General features: G+C 40.0%; 1 protein-coding gene across 6 annotated transcripts in view; it reads left to right on the forward strand.

Moving 5' to 3' along the window:
* The window catches only part of LOC124262443 (phospholipid-transporting ATPase IF-like), a 126826-nt gene that overhangs the window by 87762 nt on the left and 21666 nt on the right, over positions 1 to 17398 (forward strand). For all 6 annotated transcript variants that reach the window (XM_046696928.1, XM_046696929.1, XM_046696927.1 and 3 more), the window contains 4 exons: positions 8316 to 8444; positions 12540 to 12759; positions 16266 to 16347; positions 16684 to 16819. In XM_046696928.1, the coding sequence (XP_046552884.1) occupies positions 8316 to 8444; positions 12540 to 12759; positions 16266 to 16347; positions 16684 to 16819 (567 nt within the window). The remainder of the gene's footprint in view (positions 1 to 8315; positions 8445 to 12539; positions 12760 to 16265; positions 16348 to 16683; positions 16820 to 17398) is intronic.

The raw sequence follows: 17398 nt of genomic DNA on the forward strand, positions 1-17398 counted from the left end.
TATGCTTGTGATGCTGACTTACATAAGTATCTGTGAAGTATGCATGTATTTCACCTAATTTTTAAGATCACAGCAACACTTTGAAGATTTCAGCATGTTAACCTGCATATTAAGATTATCAGCAAGATATCTCAAGAACGGTTCACTGGATTTTTTTCACAGTCTTTCAAGACTTCTCTTTAATGTTTTTTGTCAAGCAATTCCTTTATTACTATTTTTGCATATTTCATGCACTATCACATTCATGTCAAGGTCAAAGTGAGTCTTGAAATATTTGTGTGTTTGAACAACTACAGATATGAAGAAAGGTTGACTGGTCATGTCTAAGCTGACATTTAACTTCATCTTAGACTACGACCTTCACTTTCATTACTGTTTAAGTTTGATTTGATAATTTGTGGAGGGGGATTATGTAACCTTAGTGACAATGCTTGTTATTAAGTCATCTTTAAAAACCATGATGAATAATTAACCTTGGAATCGTTCCAGTGTCAGTTATCTACAAGCTGTAACATTTCCATTTTCTGATTTACAGGCATTTTTTCAACATTGTCAACTTGGTATATGCCGAAGACATCATACATTAATTATCATGCAGAACAGTATTATCTTGTTATCAAACACCCTGTTGAAAAAATACTTAATGCCAAACCTGAAGCATTTGTTTACCTTTATGACATAGCGAGTGAGTGAGTGAGTGAGTTTAGTTTTACGCCGCACTCAGCAATATTCCAGCTATATGGCGGCGGTCTGTAAATAATCGAGTCTGGACCAGGCAATCCAGTGATCAACAGCATGAGCATTGATCTGCGCAATTGGGAACTGATGACGTGTCAACCAAGTCAGCGAGCCTGACCACCCGATCCCGTTAGTCGCCTCTTACGACAAGCATAGTCGCCTTTTGTGGCAAGCGTGGGTTGCTGAAGACCAATTCTACCCTGGATCTCCACGGGCCTATGACATAGCATTATCAGTATTGGATAGAGATACAACTTGGATAATGCTGTCAACATGGTCAGTAGATACTTAGTCCCAGACCAGTGAACACCTAGCATTGAAATCATTAAATGTCAGCAGGTTTTCTTTCTTGAGGATTCAGAACTTATTTAAAGTGGCTTTGCCTGGAATTTTTTGAAATAATTGCAATTTAGCTCAAGTGGATTCGTGGAAAACATCCTGTCTGCAAAGCCATGACATTAGGTTTTCATGCGTTAAAGTTGTGACGTTTGTAAATCCAATTTGTGAAATCTTTTTGACACTTTCTGAAAATTTGAGGCTTGAGCTAAATTGCAGTTATTTATTTGTTCAATTGGCGGTGTGTGGCCCTTTGCATAGAGCTCAGGTCACAATCAGTTGAAGTTAAGCAATGGTGGTCGCAGACAGTCCTCGGATGGGTGACAGTGTGGCAGCTTGACTCCTGAGAGTTTCTAGGACTTCAGTCCTGCCCCACAACAAAGTATATGTGATACATGTGGTTTCACCTTAGGCAAGTGAGTTTGTTCAAACTTGCCTCTGTTCACCTTGTTGACCAGGGATAATATGTCAGCGCTTTCAGCATGCAATGTGCATGGATAAATGGGCAATATAAGTGGACTATTATTATTATTCATGTTTGCTCAGGGACTAATATTTCTTTTAAACAGTTTGGGAATACACAACTACAACTGCAACTTCCTCCACAGTATTTCTCGTTAAAACAATCATTCTACCAGTATATACTATTTCACTAGGATTGAGTGAGATCAGCACCAGTGGAATTTTGAATTTTGAACCACATTTCAGTGGACAATCAGCTAGTTGGTTTTAGAGTTTAGAATAGGATATGATATGAAAGTTGTCATATGGGAGCATGAAAAGCAAAAATGTGACAGTATCAATAAACTCTTAGCCAGTGTGAACGTCAACAGTGGTGCCCAGTGCTCACAAATGGTGTTTCAAAGTAACAGGACATTGGGTCCTGTAAATTTCAGATGTCTGTCTGACCCATTGAAAATTCACAGGACTCACAGAATAAAATTAAACAATCATTTCAGATTTAACATTTCTGATTATTGGCATTGAAATTATTAACAAAGAGAAGATTTATGAACAGCAAACAAGTGTCACATGTCACATAAAACAACTTCAGTCAAAGTCATTGTGAAATATACAGTCAGACGCTTGGGCCGGCGGGTTGTTGACTTCTATCGGACCGTTGGCGAATCTGCCAGATTTGTCAGAGGGTCTGACGCTATTTATGAACACTGGGTGCCAATGGTCGATTACCTGTTCAGTTTACTGGCAACTACACTTGGCAAACTATTCTGTCCTTGTTCATAAATACATGGCATAATAGTTTCTAAGTTAACTAATGAGTGAACAATATTCATTGGACAGTGATGAACTGTCATTACTACTTCATGCGGAAACGTTTAGATATTGTCTTTTGATATAGACAGATAAATTGGCTATGTTTAATAAAGTTTTGCTAGCACATGCTTTGTAACTATTTTCCAGAAACTGCTATTTAATGTCTAATCACTTAATTACGATGTAAATCCATACTGTCAAAGCATGCCAACAAAATGAACAGCAGATAATGGTAAACATGTCTGCAAAACAATCTATTACTGTACTCATGAATAATTCCTCTTAAAATCAGCAATGAACAGATATGCATGAACATTATTGTAATATGTATTATATTTCAGTTGACAATGCACATTATTCGATCCTACCTTTGCATAACTAAGTGTTAGAAAGTAGTATGTGCAAGGATACATCCCCTATAAACTAATAACATTAATTGGGTCATAAATTGAATAAGAAACAACAAAAATCAAGTCCAGTTTCACTGCTGGAAACAAAATATATCTGTCACTTGGCAAAATTTCACTCCATGCCAAATCATTTGGATGAGGTGAGATATTAATCTCTGAAGTAACCATTTCCAGGATAAACCCAAAAGACATGGAAAAATCTTACTCCAGGGCTCCAGATAATTTTTCATGATCAGGAGTACGTACTCCTTATTTATTCAATATAGGAGTACTGGAAAACCTTAAGAGTACATTTAGAGTACTGAATGGAAATTAATGGCGTATCAGTAATCTTGTGTTTCATTTCATATATGCACCACAACATTGCTACTCTTGTGTAAACAGGTCAATAATCAATAAAACAATACTTTTTCAGATAAATACGTCAGTAAATGATTCTAAGACCGTACACCATTGCTGTGGTGCGTATCTGCTACGCTTTCTAAACTATTTCCTACCGTATCTTGCATATTTTTTATCCGCACATACGCCGATACGACCCTTATCTGGAGCCCTGTTACTCATGGGTGACTTTTGGAAGTATGTCAAAATTGATTGCTGAAAAATTTAACAAAGAATATTTACCGATTATGAAGAATGCATGCCTAATGTATGATTCCAAGACTTGTAATGGGAATTTGATAAAAAAATGCTTTGAAAGGGTTATTAAAAATATCTGTGGCTACCTACAAGAGTGGCTTGATTACTTTAAATGTTCAACAAATGGCTAACCTAAGAAAACGTACTTGAAGCCATTTGGCTAATTGGTATAAAATTACAGTTTGAGGCCTGTACATCTGTGCATCAAGAAATGTTGTCCCCTACTGTAGACAGTGACCAGCACCTTATATCGATATGTCAGTTGCATTGTGCAACAGAAAATAGTTTTAAAAAATTATGAATTCATGAAGGAATGATGGCATTCCCTGGTAGACCACCATTTGAGTCACCATGTTACAGGTGATGAGATTGTGTTTCCATGATGTTCTAGGTGATGAGATTGTGTTTCCATGATGTTACAGCTGATGAGATTGTGTTTCCATGATGTTACAGGTGATGAGATTGTGTTTCCATGATGTTCTAAGTGATTAGATTGTGTTGTCATGATGTTCTAAGTGATGAGATTGTGTTTCCCTGATGTTACAGGTGATGAGATTGTGTTTCCCTGATGTTACAGGTGATGAGATTGTGTTTCCCTGATGTTACAGGTGATGAAATTGTGTTTCCCTGATGTTCAAGGTGATGAGATTGTGTTTCCATGATGTTACAGGTGATGAGATTGTGTTTCCCTGATGTTCTAAGTGATGAGATTGTGTTTCCCTGATGTTCTAAGTGATGAGATTGTGTTTCCCTGATGTTACATGTGATGAGATTGTGTTTCCCTGATGTTCAAGGTGATGAGATTGTGTTTCCATGATGTTCAAGGTGATGAGATTGTGTTTCCCTGATGTTCAAGGTGATGAGATTGTGTTTCCCTGATGTTCTAGGTGATGAGATTGTGTTTCCCTGATGTTACAGATGATGAGATTGAGTTTCCCTGATGTTCTAAGTGATGAGATTGTGTTTCCCTGATGTTCTAAGTGATGAGATTGTGTTTCCCTGATGTTACAGGTGATGAGATTGTGTTTCCATGATGTTCAAGGTGATGAGATTGTGTTTCCATGATGTTATAGGTGATGAGATTGTGTTTCCCTGATGTTCTAAGTGATGAGATTGTGTTTCCCTGATGTTCTAAGTGATGAGATTGTGTTTCCCTGATGTTACAGGTGATCAGATTGTGTTTCCCTGATGTTACAGGTGATGAGATTGTGTTTCCCTGATGTTACAGGTGATGAGATTGTGTTTCCCTGATGTTCAAGGTGATGAGATTGTGTTTTCATGATGTTCTAAGTGATGAGATTGTGTTTCCCTGATGTTCTAAGTGATGAGATTGTGTTTCCCTGATGTTCTAAGTGATGAGATTGTGTTTCCATGATGTTACAGGTAATGAGATTGTGTTTCCATGATGTTCTAGGTGATGAGATTGTGTTTCCATGATGTTACAGGTGATGAGATTGTGTTTCCCTGATGTTCAAGGTGATGAGATTGTGTTTCCATGATGTTACAGGTGATGAGATTGTGTTTCCCTGATGTTCAAGGTGATGAGATTGTCTTTCCATGATGTTCTAAGTGATGAGATTGTGTTTCCCTGATGTTACAGGTGATGAGATTGTGTTTCCATGATGTTCAAGGTGATAAGATTGTGTTTCCCTGATGTTACAGGTAATGAGATTGTGTTTCCATGATGTTCTAGGGATGAGATTGTGTTTCCATGATGTTACAGGTGATGAGATTGTGTTTCCATGATGTTCTAGGTGATGAGATTGTGTTTCCCTGATGTTACAGGTGATGAGATTGTGTTTCCATGATGTTCAAGGTGATGAGATTGTGTTTCCCCGATGTTACAGGTGATGAGATTGTGTTTCCATGATGTTCTAGGTGATTAGATTGTGTTTCCATGATGTTACAGGTGATGAGATTGTGTTTCCATGATGTTCTAGGTGATGAGTTTGTGTTTCCCTGATGTTCTAAGTGATGAGATTGTGTTTCCCTGATGTTACAGGTGATGAGATTGTGTTTCCATGATGTTACAGGTGATGAGATTGTGTTTCCATGATGTTACAGGTGATGAGATTGTGTTTCCATGATGTTACAGGTGATGAGATTGTGTTTCCATGATGTTACAGGTGATGAGATTGTGTTTCCCTGATGTTCTAAGTGATGAGATTGTGTTTCCCTGATGTTACAGGTGATGAAATTGTGTTTCCCTGATGTTCAAGGTGATGAGATTGTGTTTCCATGATGTTCAAGGTGATGAGATTGTGTTTCCATGATGTTACAGGTGATCAGATTGTGTTTCCCTAATGTTCTAGGTGATGAGATTGTGTTTCCCTGATGTTACAGATGATGAGATTGAGTTTCTCTGATGTTCTAAGTGATGAGATTGTGTTTCCCTGATGTTCTAAGTGATGAGATTGTGTTACCCTGATGTTACAGGTGATGAGATTGTGTTTCCATGATGTTACAGGTGATGAGATTGTGTTTCCCTGATGTTACAGGTGATGAGATTGTGTTTCCATGATGTTCAAGGTGATGAGATTGTGTTTTCATGATGTTCTAAGTGATGAGATTGTGTTTCCATGATGTTCTAAGTGATGAGATTGTGTTTCCCCGATGTTCTAAGTGATGAGATTGTGTTTCCATGATGTTACAGGTGATGAAATTGTGTTTCCCTGATGTTCTAGGTGATTAGATTGTGTTTCCATGATGTTACAGGTGATGAGATTGTGTTTCCATGATGTTGAAGGTGATGAGATTGTGTTTCCATGATGTTCTAGGTGATGAGATTGTGTTTCCATGATGTTACAGGTGATCAGATTGTGTTTCCCTGATGTTCAAGGTGATGAGATTGTGTTTCCCTGATGTTACAGGTGATGAGATTGTGTTTCCCTGATGTTCAAGGTGATGAGATTGTGTTTCCATGATGTTCTAAGTGATGAGATTGTGTTTCCCTGATGTTACAGGTGATGAGATTGTGTTTCCATGATGTTCAAGGTGATAAGATTGTGTTTCCCTGATGTTACAGGTGATGAGATTGTGTTTCCCTGATGTTCAAGGTGATGAGATTGTGTTTCCATGATGTTACAGGTGATGAGATTGTGTTTCCATGATGTTCTAGGTGATGAGATTGTGTTTCCCTGATGTTACAGGTGATGAGATTGTGTTTCCATGATGTTCAAGGTGATGAGATTGTGTTTACCTGATGTTACAGGTGATGAGATTGTGTTTCCATGATGTTCTAGGTGATTAGATTGTGTTTCCATGATGTTACAGGTGATGAGATTGTGTTTCCATGATGTTCTAGGTGATGAGTTTGTGTTTCCCTGATGTTCTAGGTGATGAGATTGTGTTTCCCTGATGTTACAGGTGATGAGATTGTGTTTCCATGATGTTACAGGTGATGAGATTGTGTTTCCATGATGTTACAGGTGATGAGATTGTGTTTCCATGATGTTACAGGTGATGAGATTGTGTTTCCATGATGTTACAGGTGATGAGATTGTGTTTCCATGATGTTCTAAGTGATGAGATTGTGTTTCCCTGATGTTACAGGTGATGAGATTGTGTTTCCATGATGTTCAAGGTGATGAGATTGTGTTTCCATGATGTTACAGGTGATGAGATTGTGTTTCCATGATGTTCTAAGTGATGAGATTGTGTTTCCCTGATGTTACAGGTGATGAGATTGTGTTTCCATGATGTTCAAGGTGATGAGATTGTGTTTCCATGATGTTACAGGTGATGAGATTGTGTTTCCATGATGTTCTAGGTGATTAGATTGTGTTTCCATGATGTTACAGGTGATGAGATTGAGTTTCCATGATGTTCAAGGTGATGAGATTGTGTTTCCATGATGTTACAGGTGATGAGATTGTGTTTCCCTGATGTTCTAGGTGATTAGATTGTGTTTCCATGATGTTACAGGTGATGAGATTGTGTTTCCATGATGTTCAAGGTGATGAGATTGTGTTTCCATGATGTTACAGGTGATGAGATTGTGTTTCCATGATGTTCTAGGTGATTAGATTGTGTTGTCATGATGTTCTAGGTGATTAGATTGTGTTTTCATGATGTTCTAGGTGATTAGATTGTGTTTCCATGATCTTCTAGGTGATGAGATTGTGTTTCCATGATGTTCTAGGTGATTAGATTGTGTTTCCCTGATGTTCTAGGTGGTGAGATTGTGTTTCCATGATGTTCAAGGTGATGAGATTGTGTTTCCATGATGAAATTGTGTTTCCATGACATTAAACGGAATGACATTCTGTTTCCACGATGATGTTGCAGGTTGGGTATATTATGTGTCCCTGATGTTGCAGGTTGGGTATATTATGTGTCCCTGATGTTGCAGGTTGGGTATATTATGTTTCCATGATGTTGCAGGTTGGGTATATTATGTTTCCCTGATGTTGCAGGTTGGGTATATTATGTTTCCATGATGTTGCAGGTTGGGTATATTATGTTTCCATGATGTTGCAGGCTGGGTATATTATGTTTCCATGATGTTGCAGGCTGGGTATATTATGTTTCCCTGATGTTGCAGGCTGGGTATATTATGTTTCCATGATGTTGCAGGCTGGGTATATTATGTTTCCCTGATGTTGCAGGTTGGGTATATTATGTTTCCATGATGTTGCAGGTTGGGTATATTATGTTTCCCTGATGTTGCAGGTTGGGTATATTATGTTTCCATGATGTTTCCATGATGTTGCAGGTTGGGTATATTATGTTTCCATGATGTTGCAGGTTGGGTATATTATGTTTCCCTGATGTTGCAGGTTGGGTATATTATGTTTCCATGATGTTTCCATGATGTTGCAGGTTGGGTATATTATGTTTCCCTGATGTTGCAGGTTGGGTATATTATGTTTCCATGATGTTGCAGGTTGGGTATATTATGTTTCCATGATGTTGCAGGTTGGGGACATTGTGAAAGTGGAAGCCAATGAAGACTTCCCATGTGACCTGGTGATGCTCTCCTCCAGCGACCCACAGGGCACCTGCTACATTACTACTGCGAACCTGGACGGAGAGACCAACTTGAAAGTGAGTTCATCTTTTTGTTACGAATCCGTGTATTTTCAGCTAGAAATGTGAAACAATTCTCAAATGAATGTGTGAATTTAGATACAAAATTATTTAAGTAAAGGTTTTGGAGATTTGAAAGATAACGATTCAAACATTATTATTATAAACAATACTCTGGAAAACATTTAAAAGTTAAAACATTCTTTGTATTATATAGCCAAGACTCTTTCACTAGTGCAATATGACTTTAATCACTTTCGCAATGACATTCAATCACCAGTGCCACTTTGTTACAATCGTCAAAACAGTATTCCACAGTTGTACGCCAACTGCATTTAGTATTTTCTATAGAGACTACATCGATATAGGGTCTCTTGTTGGTATCACTTTATGCTGAAAACTTTTAGACTAGATCTTCCTACAATATTGATGTGTTGTAGAAACCCAAGGTATGTTGTTTGTCAGTTTGAATGTCAGGGCTCAATCAGGCTACTCTGAACATGCTAAAGTGTGTGTTTATTACCTATTATTGATAAAAGCAACCTGATCCGTATGTGTACATGCACCAAGTGCTTGTTAAGTACACAGTAAACTACAGTTATGACCAATGCAAAAGGACATCTGATTTTAGTTTGTATAATCTGTATATGTTTTTCCACTAAGATATACAGCAGTTGGGACGAAATATACAGTCCCTTATATCTATCACTTGCATTCTTGTGTTATGTCGTTAACTGTGTTCAAATTAGCATCTGACTGACCATTCTTGTTTTATGTCGTTTACTGTGTTCAAATTAGTATCTGACTGGCCATTCTTGTTTTATGTCGTTTACTGTGTTCAAATTAGCATCTGACTGACCATTCTTGTTTTATGTCGTTTACTTTGTTCAAATTAGAATCTGACTGGCCATTCTCGTTTTATGTCGTTTACTGTGTTCAAATTAGTATCTGACTGACCATTCTTGTTTTATGTCGTTTACTGTGTTCAAATTAGTATCTGACTGACCATTCTTGTTTTATGTCGTTTACTGTGTTCAAATTAGTATCTGACTGACCATTCTTGTTTTATGTCGTTTACTGTGTTCAAATTAGAATCTGACTGGCCATTCTTGTTTTATGTCGTTTACTGTGTTCAAATTAGTATCTGACTGGCCATTCTCGTTTTATGTCGTTTACTGTGTTCAAATTAGTATCTGACTGACCATTCTTGTTTTATGTCGTTTACTGTGTTCAAATTAGAATCTGACTGGCCATTCTCGTTTTATGTGGTTTACTGTGTTCAAATTAGTATCTGACTGACCATTCTTGTTTTATGTCGTTTACTGTGTTCAAATTAGTATCTGACTGGCCATTCTCGTTTTATGTCGTTTACTGTGTTCAAATTAGTATCTGACTGACCATTCTTGTTTTATGTCGTTTACTGTGTTCAAATTAGAATCTGACTGGCCATTCTCGTTTTTTATGGCGTTTACTGTGTTCAAATTAGTATCTGACTGACCATTCTTGTTTTATGTCGTTTACTGTGTTCAAATTAGTATCTGACTGACCATTCTTGTGTTATGTCGTTTACTGTGTTCAAATTAGTATCTGACTGACCATTCTTGTTTTATGTCGTTTACTGTGATCAAATTAGAATCTGACTGGCCATTCTCGTTTTATGTCGTTTACTGTGTTCAAATTAGAATCTGACTGACCATTCTTGTTTTATGTCGTTTATGTTTTATTACCCGTATTATATGTAATTATTTATGCTTCATATCAAGAAGCACCTTGTACAAGTTAAACAGAGTTCCTTAAATTGAGTTTCCCACATGGGTGCAATGTGTGAAGCTCATTTCTGGTGTTCCCCGTCGTGATATTGCTATTTCTAAAAGCGGCGTAAAACCCACCTCACTCCCCCTAAATTGAGCCATGAGTATATACATGTAATTACTAAAAAGATCCTAAAAGCTTCTTTCCCCCACCATTGTTCAAAATATACCATGTATATACTACGTCAAGGACCCCGTGATCTCTTCAGTCTGGGAAGTGTAAAATATTGATATTACACTTGCAGTCAATGCATGGCCATCAACCCATGGACAACTGCATCGTCTGACTGATCCTTGTGTGAAAGGACAAAGATCTCACTTTCTGTTGATGCACTCAACATAATCGTGACTTTTTTCTAGTAAAGACTTGCTTTAGGTGTCATGAGTATTTCCAAGTAACCAGTCGTCTGCAAGTGTTGACAAACTCAGTATTGAAAAGTCTGTTTAATAACATTTTGATTATCATTTAAGTGTTTGTGAGTTGGTTTTTAAACTGCTTTGAGAAATAATCATATACCATGGCTGGGGACACCAGAAATGGGTTTGACTGGTTGTACCCATGTGGGAATCAAACCCAAACATGAACACTTCAACCACCAGGCTACCCTAACGCTGCAATTGTTGCTTGAGCTGAAGTCAGAGAGTAATAAGGAGCTTATCATGACCATTATCTTAAAGTTTGCAGAAGACAATGTGTGAAGCACGTGTGTGATGCTCATTTGTAGGTGTTCTTTAAAGAGATACATCTGGAATAAGAGGGCTTATACACCAGTAATGTCTTGGAGTGGCATTTAAGACGTTGGGAAGTTCAATATAGAAAATCTATTTGGATAACAACTTCTTTTACTTTGAAAGAGACGAATGAACAAACTTGCAGCTACCAAGACGACTGTTCAAAGCAGGGTTAAACCCAACTCACTCACTCACTCTAAGGGGTTCTCCGCATTCCTATACTGTAGAAACAAACTTCATGGAGCACAGGAACTCCTCATTAGAGATGTAAGGACTTATCAAAATATTGGTGCTTGACATTTTGAATGTAAGCTTAAAAGTAAAGGTGTTCTTTTCGTTACACATTTGTGGAAAGTCAACAGTTTAGGTCCCTGCATTCTTTGCAGTAGGGGCGGTGGGGTAGCCTAGTGGTTAAAGCCATTGATCGTCACGCTGAAGACCCGGGTTCAATTCCCCACATCGGTACAATATGTGAAGCCCAATTCTGGTGTCTCTGGCCGTGATATTGCTGGAATATTGCTAAAAGCGGCGTAAAACCACTCACTCGCTCTTTGCAGTAAGTTTGGCTCACAGTAGGGACCAAAGACCCTGTTATAGTGTTACGCACAAACATAGCTGTCACAAAAAACATGGCTAACTATGAATAGTGATGGGTTGGTTTCCATGGTTACTAGATAAGGCAGGTGTTAGATGTCATGACAACAGGTTGATGCTGTTCGGGATACTGTTTACTACAAACTTTGACTCAAATAAACACTAAACAGTCATCTTCACACCTTTCTCTGGAACTGTGAAATTAGTATCTTTGCTAAATGTTGTTCTCAGGAACCCTGCCATACTGCTTCTTCATGGTAATGATAGTTTGAGTATGGTATACAGGAAACATGCAATTTGCAAATTATGCAATATAAGTATATCCCCAAAAGATATTGTTATTCATATTATTTTGAAGCATGAAGATGCTTGACCAGTGATTTCTTGACCATAAAGAATTTTTCTTAACTACGACTACTCACCATCAGTTAAAGTTCATCAGTGACATCCTCGTTGGGCCAGGTGTTATTTACCCAATTATAATATGTTGGACCCCTTCATCACCATGCTGGGGCGGTGAGGCAGCCTAGTGGTTAAAGCGTTGGCTCGTCACGCCGAAGGCCCGGGTTCGATTCCCCACATGGGCACAATGTGTTAAGCCCATTTCTGGTGTCCCCCGCCGTGATATTGCTGGAATATTGCTAAAAGCGGCGTAAAACTAAACTCAGTCAGTCAGTCATCACCATGCTGGGGCGGTGAGGCAGCCTAGTGGTTAAAGCGTTGGCTCATCACGCCAAAGACCCGGGTTCGAATCCCCACATGGGTTTCAATGTGTGAAACCCATTTCTGGTGTCCCCCGCCGTGATATTGCTGGAATATTGCTAAAAGCGGCCTAAAACCAAACTCGGTCAGTCAGTCATCACCATGCTTACTTTTGAGTAGCTTCCTGAGAAAGAAGTGTTTTTAACTGACTTGAACAACACTTTCTAGGACTGCACACTAGCGAGAATTGTTTATTGTTGTTCTGTTCTTTCAGACTCACATGTGCGTGCAGGACACCCGGAAATACCAGAAGGAGCAGGATCTCCATGACCTGGAAGCCAGCATCGAGTGTCAGCAACCCATCCCGGACTTGTACAGGTTTATTGGCAGGATCAACATATTCAAGGCCACTGGAGGGGGCCATGTCAAACCTTTAGGACCTGAAAATGTTCTCCTACGTGGTGCAAGGTTGAAAAATACTCCCTATATCTATGGTGAGTACTGACCCAGAATTTGGTGTTGAAGGACTGAGCTATTGTTAAAGTGTCATGATACAGTGTGTGTTGCAGTAGCTGGTACATGTTATCAGATGTATCATCCAAAACTGGCTTACTGGAACTTGATGTTGCTGAATGAGATCAGGTGACTTCTCTAAGGAGATATTACTACTATGAGTGAGTCAGTTTAGTTTTTACTCCGCCTTTACCAATATTCCAGCAGTATCACTTGGGGGGATGCCAGAAATGGGCTTCACACATTGTACCATTATGTGGAGAATCGAACCCGGGTCTTCGGATTGACTCTGCTTTAACCACTAGGCTTCAGCCCATACGATCATGCTTCCAGACCATTGTAACATCATCAGTTGACATGATGTCACAATCAAATAATTACAGACGTTATAGTTTACACTGTTTCTTTCATCCTGATTGGCTAGGGTAGTTATTGTGTGTGTGTTTCATAGTGGCAGAGAGTAAAGTCCAAATGATGGGAACAATGTTTGTGTCAAATTGACCAAATGAACTACCGGTACTTCTGGTGCTTCCCTTAATCCCCTAATTTGTTGTTAATTTTCAATCCCTGCGTTTCTCAGCATTACAAAAGCACTGAAAACACATGTTTGCTTCTTCTGCTGGGGCCGCTCCCACCTTTTGAAACGTCTGGTTTCAAATCGTGTGTGGTCAGTAAGTCAATGTCGAAACGTCAACAAGGTATGATCAGTGAAAGTAACTCTCAGTCAGGTCTATACTGCTAGCGGTGGGGTAGCTGAGTGGTTAAAGCGTCCGTTTGTCATGCTGAAGAAATCGGGTTCGATTTGTCACATGGGTACGATGTGTGAAGCCCATTTCTGTTGTGTCCCACCATGATATTGCTGGAATGATGCTAAAAGCGGCGTAATACTATACTCACTCAACTAGCTGATACAAATGCTGAATTGTGTCATATCGTGTACTTCTCAGGACCCATAAAGGAAGTAGACTTTCAGTCGAACAGTATGGTGACACAACACATGAGGAAATCACAAACAGTAACCAAGCCAAACCTCAATAACACACTGTAGAAGTGAGTGAGTGAGTTTAGTTGTACGCCACACTCAGCAATATTCCTGCTATATGGCGGCTGTAGAATGAAAGGGAGAAATCTTCATGGTCTGTGATTGTGACATTTGCAGTCAGCAAATCCACGAACCATGAACTTTAAAGAAGCACCTTGGAAGTTTTGTAATATTGTCATGTTTGTGGATGTGCTCACTTTTGTTGATGCCCAAGGACCAGAGATGGCCCATTACAACTCTGTCACAGATGATGGAACATGGTCTCGACATCTTATTGATCTTCCAGGTGTGAATCAGAATAACTAATAAATCATGCAGTATGGGGCTAGTAGGTCAATGTACAGATACATTGTATAGACTCTGGATCTTGGTGCTTGTATTCATAATGGCTGAGTAACCAAGTTGGCTTTCTCTGCTGGAATTCCTGTCATGGCAGCGTGCATATATGGGAGTAACCGAAATATCATGGATGGTTGGATGAATGAATGGATGGATGAATGGATAGATGGATGGGTAGATGAGTTATGATCAGGTGGATGGATGGATGGGTTAGTGGTCAGGTGGATGGATGGATGGGTTAGTGGTCAGGTGGATGGATTAGTGCATGAGTGGGTGGATGGGTTAGTGGTCAGGTGGATTGATTAGTGCATGAGTGGATGGATTGGTTGATGGGTTAGTGGTCAGGTGGACAGATTAGTGCATGAGTGGGTGGATGGATGGGTGGATGGGTTAGTGGTCACGTGGATGGATTAGTGCATGAGTGGATGGATGGGTGGATGGGTTAGTGGTCAGGTGGATGGATTAGTGCATGAGTGGATGGATGGGTTAGTGGTCAGGTGGATGAATTAGTGCATGAGTCGATGGGTTAGTGGTCAGCGGGATGGATTAGTGCATGAGTGGATGGATGGGTTAGTGGATGGATGGGTTAGTGGTCAGGTGGATGGATTAGTGCATGAGTGGGTGGATGGGTTAGTGGTCAGGTGGATGGATTAGTGCATGAGTGGATGGATGGGTGGATGGGTTAGTGGTCAGGTGGACGGATTAGTGCATGAGTGGATGGATGGGTTAGTGGTCAGGTGGATGGATTAGTGCATTAGTGGATGGATGGGTTAGTGGTCAGGTTGATGGATTAGTGCATGAGTGGATGGATGGGTGGATGGGTTAGTGGTCAGATGGATGGATTAGTACATGAGTGGATGGATGGGTGGATGGGTTAGTGGTCAGGTGGATGGATTAGTGGTTAGGTGGATGGATTAGTGCATGAGTGGGTGGATGGGTTAGTGCATGAGTGGGTGGATGGGTTAGTGGTCAGGTGGATGGATTAGTGCATGAGTGGGTGGATGGGTTAGTGGTCAGGTGGATGGATTAGTGCATGAGTGGGTGGATGGGTTAGTGCATGAGTGGGTGGATGGGTTAGTGCATGAGTGGGTGGATGGGTTAGTGGTCAGGTGCATGGATTAGTGCATAAGCGGGTGGATGGGTTAGTGCATGAGTGGGTGAATGGGTTAGTGGTCAGGTGGATGGATTAGTGCATGAGCGGGTGGATGGATTAGTGCATGAGTGGGTGGATGGGTTAGTGGTCAGGTGGATGGATTAGTGCATGAGTGGGTGGATGGGTTAGTGCATGAGTGGGTGAATGGGTTAGTGCATGAGTGGGTGGATGGGTTAGTGGTCAGGTGGATGGGTTAGTGCATGAGTGGGTGGATGGGTTAGTGGTCAGGTGGATGGATTAGTGCATGAGCGGGTGGATGGATTAGTGCATGAGTGGGTGGATGGGTTAGTGGTCAGGTGGATGGATTAGTGCATGAGCGGGTGGATGGGTTAGTGCATGAGTGGGTGGATGGGTTAGTTGTCAGGTGGACGGATTAGTGCATGAGTGGGTGGATGGATTAGTGGTCAGGTTGATGGATTAGTGCATGGATGGATGGGGGGGGGGGTATGGTCGGATGGATGGATGGGTTATAGTCAGGTGGATGAATGGATAGATGGATGGATGAACTGGTTAGTGGTCAGGTGGATGGATGGGTGTATGAGTGGATGGATGGACAGATGGATGGGTGGTTGGATGAATGTATGGTTATTTAAAATTAGATTAAATATATTTTGTATATAGGGTTTTACTCTGTTGTGAACAGTAGTTATGTCACAGCAGGTCAAATGGATGTGGAAGGAGAGTCAATAGTGGTGCTGATTTTGTCTCTTGGATGAAAACTACAGCATTGGTTCAGAGTGACAGACCTCACATCTGATCTGGGCCAATATGATCAAACCCACGATCACCTACCATGTTCAATCATGCATTTCTATGATGAAATGGTTGATACCGTTCATAGAAGGTGGTTGTGAGTAATAGGGTTGTAAACGAACATGTTTGTTGTGTAGTAGCTGCAAACATTTACCGGTAACATCCTATCCACAATGTACAACTGATGTTGTCTGTTTCAGGTTGTGCAATATATACAGGCCAGGAGACTAAGATGGCCCTCAATTCCAAGTTCAAACAAGCCAAATTCTCCAGAGTAGAAAGGTACGTCATCTCATGAAGCCCTGCTTCAATATGTTTTAATTGATTTCAGTGTGAACGTACAAGAAGTTGTGCACACTGTAAATATGTAAAGTGGTGACCAGAAGGATTGGGTCATTCTGAGTTGATTGCATGTCATAATAGCCTGACTTTGCTTACAATATTCATTTATTCAGGGGATTGTCGAATCCAGACATGACTAAAAGCATGCCACCATTAAATAGCTAGAATACTTTTGAGTGCACACACACACACACGGATAGCTGTAATATACCGGTACAGCAAGGTCTTGTGTCCAGTTATGATAAATACTTACTGGGGCATTTGTGTTTGTTTCAGGGCGATGAACACGTTTCTGATAGTGTTCCTACTTGTTCTGTTGTTTGAGTGTATACTGTTGACTGGCCTCAAGTATTGGTACACAGCCACGTACCCCCTGGCCTGGTACATCCCCCCAAGGAAGGATGACCCCACTGTGAGTACACTAATATACTTAGAGCAGTAGAGTTACATAGCCTACTTTGAGAAGTACATCTGCCATTATGTACCATGTTTAGAGCAGTACACCTACCATTACGTACCATGTTTAGAGCAATACATCTACCATTACGTACCATGTTGAGAGCAGTACATCTACCATTATGTACCATGTTTAGAGCAGTACACCTATCATTACATACCATGTTTAGAGCAGTACATCTGCCATTACGTACAATGTTTAGAGCAATACATCTACCATTACGTACCATGTTTAGAGCAGTACATCTACCATTACGTACCATGTTTAGAGCAGTACATCTACCATTATGTACCATGTTTAGAGCAGTACACCTATCATTACGTACCATGTTTAGAGCAGTACATCTACCATTATGTACCATGTTTAGAGCAGTACATCTACCATTATGTACCATGTTTAGAGCAGTACATCTACCAATATGTACCATGTTTAGAGCAGTACATCTACCATTATGTACCATGTTTAGAGCAGTACACCTACCGTTACGTACCATGTTTAGAGCAGTACATCTACCATTTTACGTACCATGTTTAG

The sequence above is a fragment of the Haliotis rubra genome, unplaced genomic scaffold (genome assembly GCF_003918875.1).
Source record: "Haliotis rubra isolate DU_JTF1 unplaced genomic scaffold, ASM391887v1 Scf84, whole genome shotgun sequence".
Classification (NCBI taxonomy): domain Eukaryota; kingdom Metazoa; phylum Mollusca; class Gastropoda; order Lepetellida; family Haliotidae; genus Haliotis; species Haliotis rubra.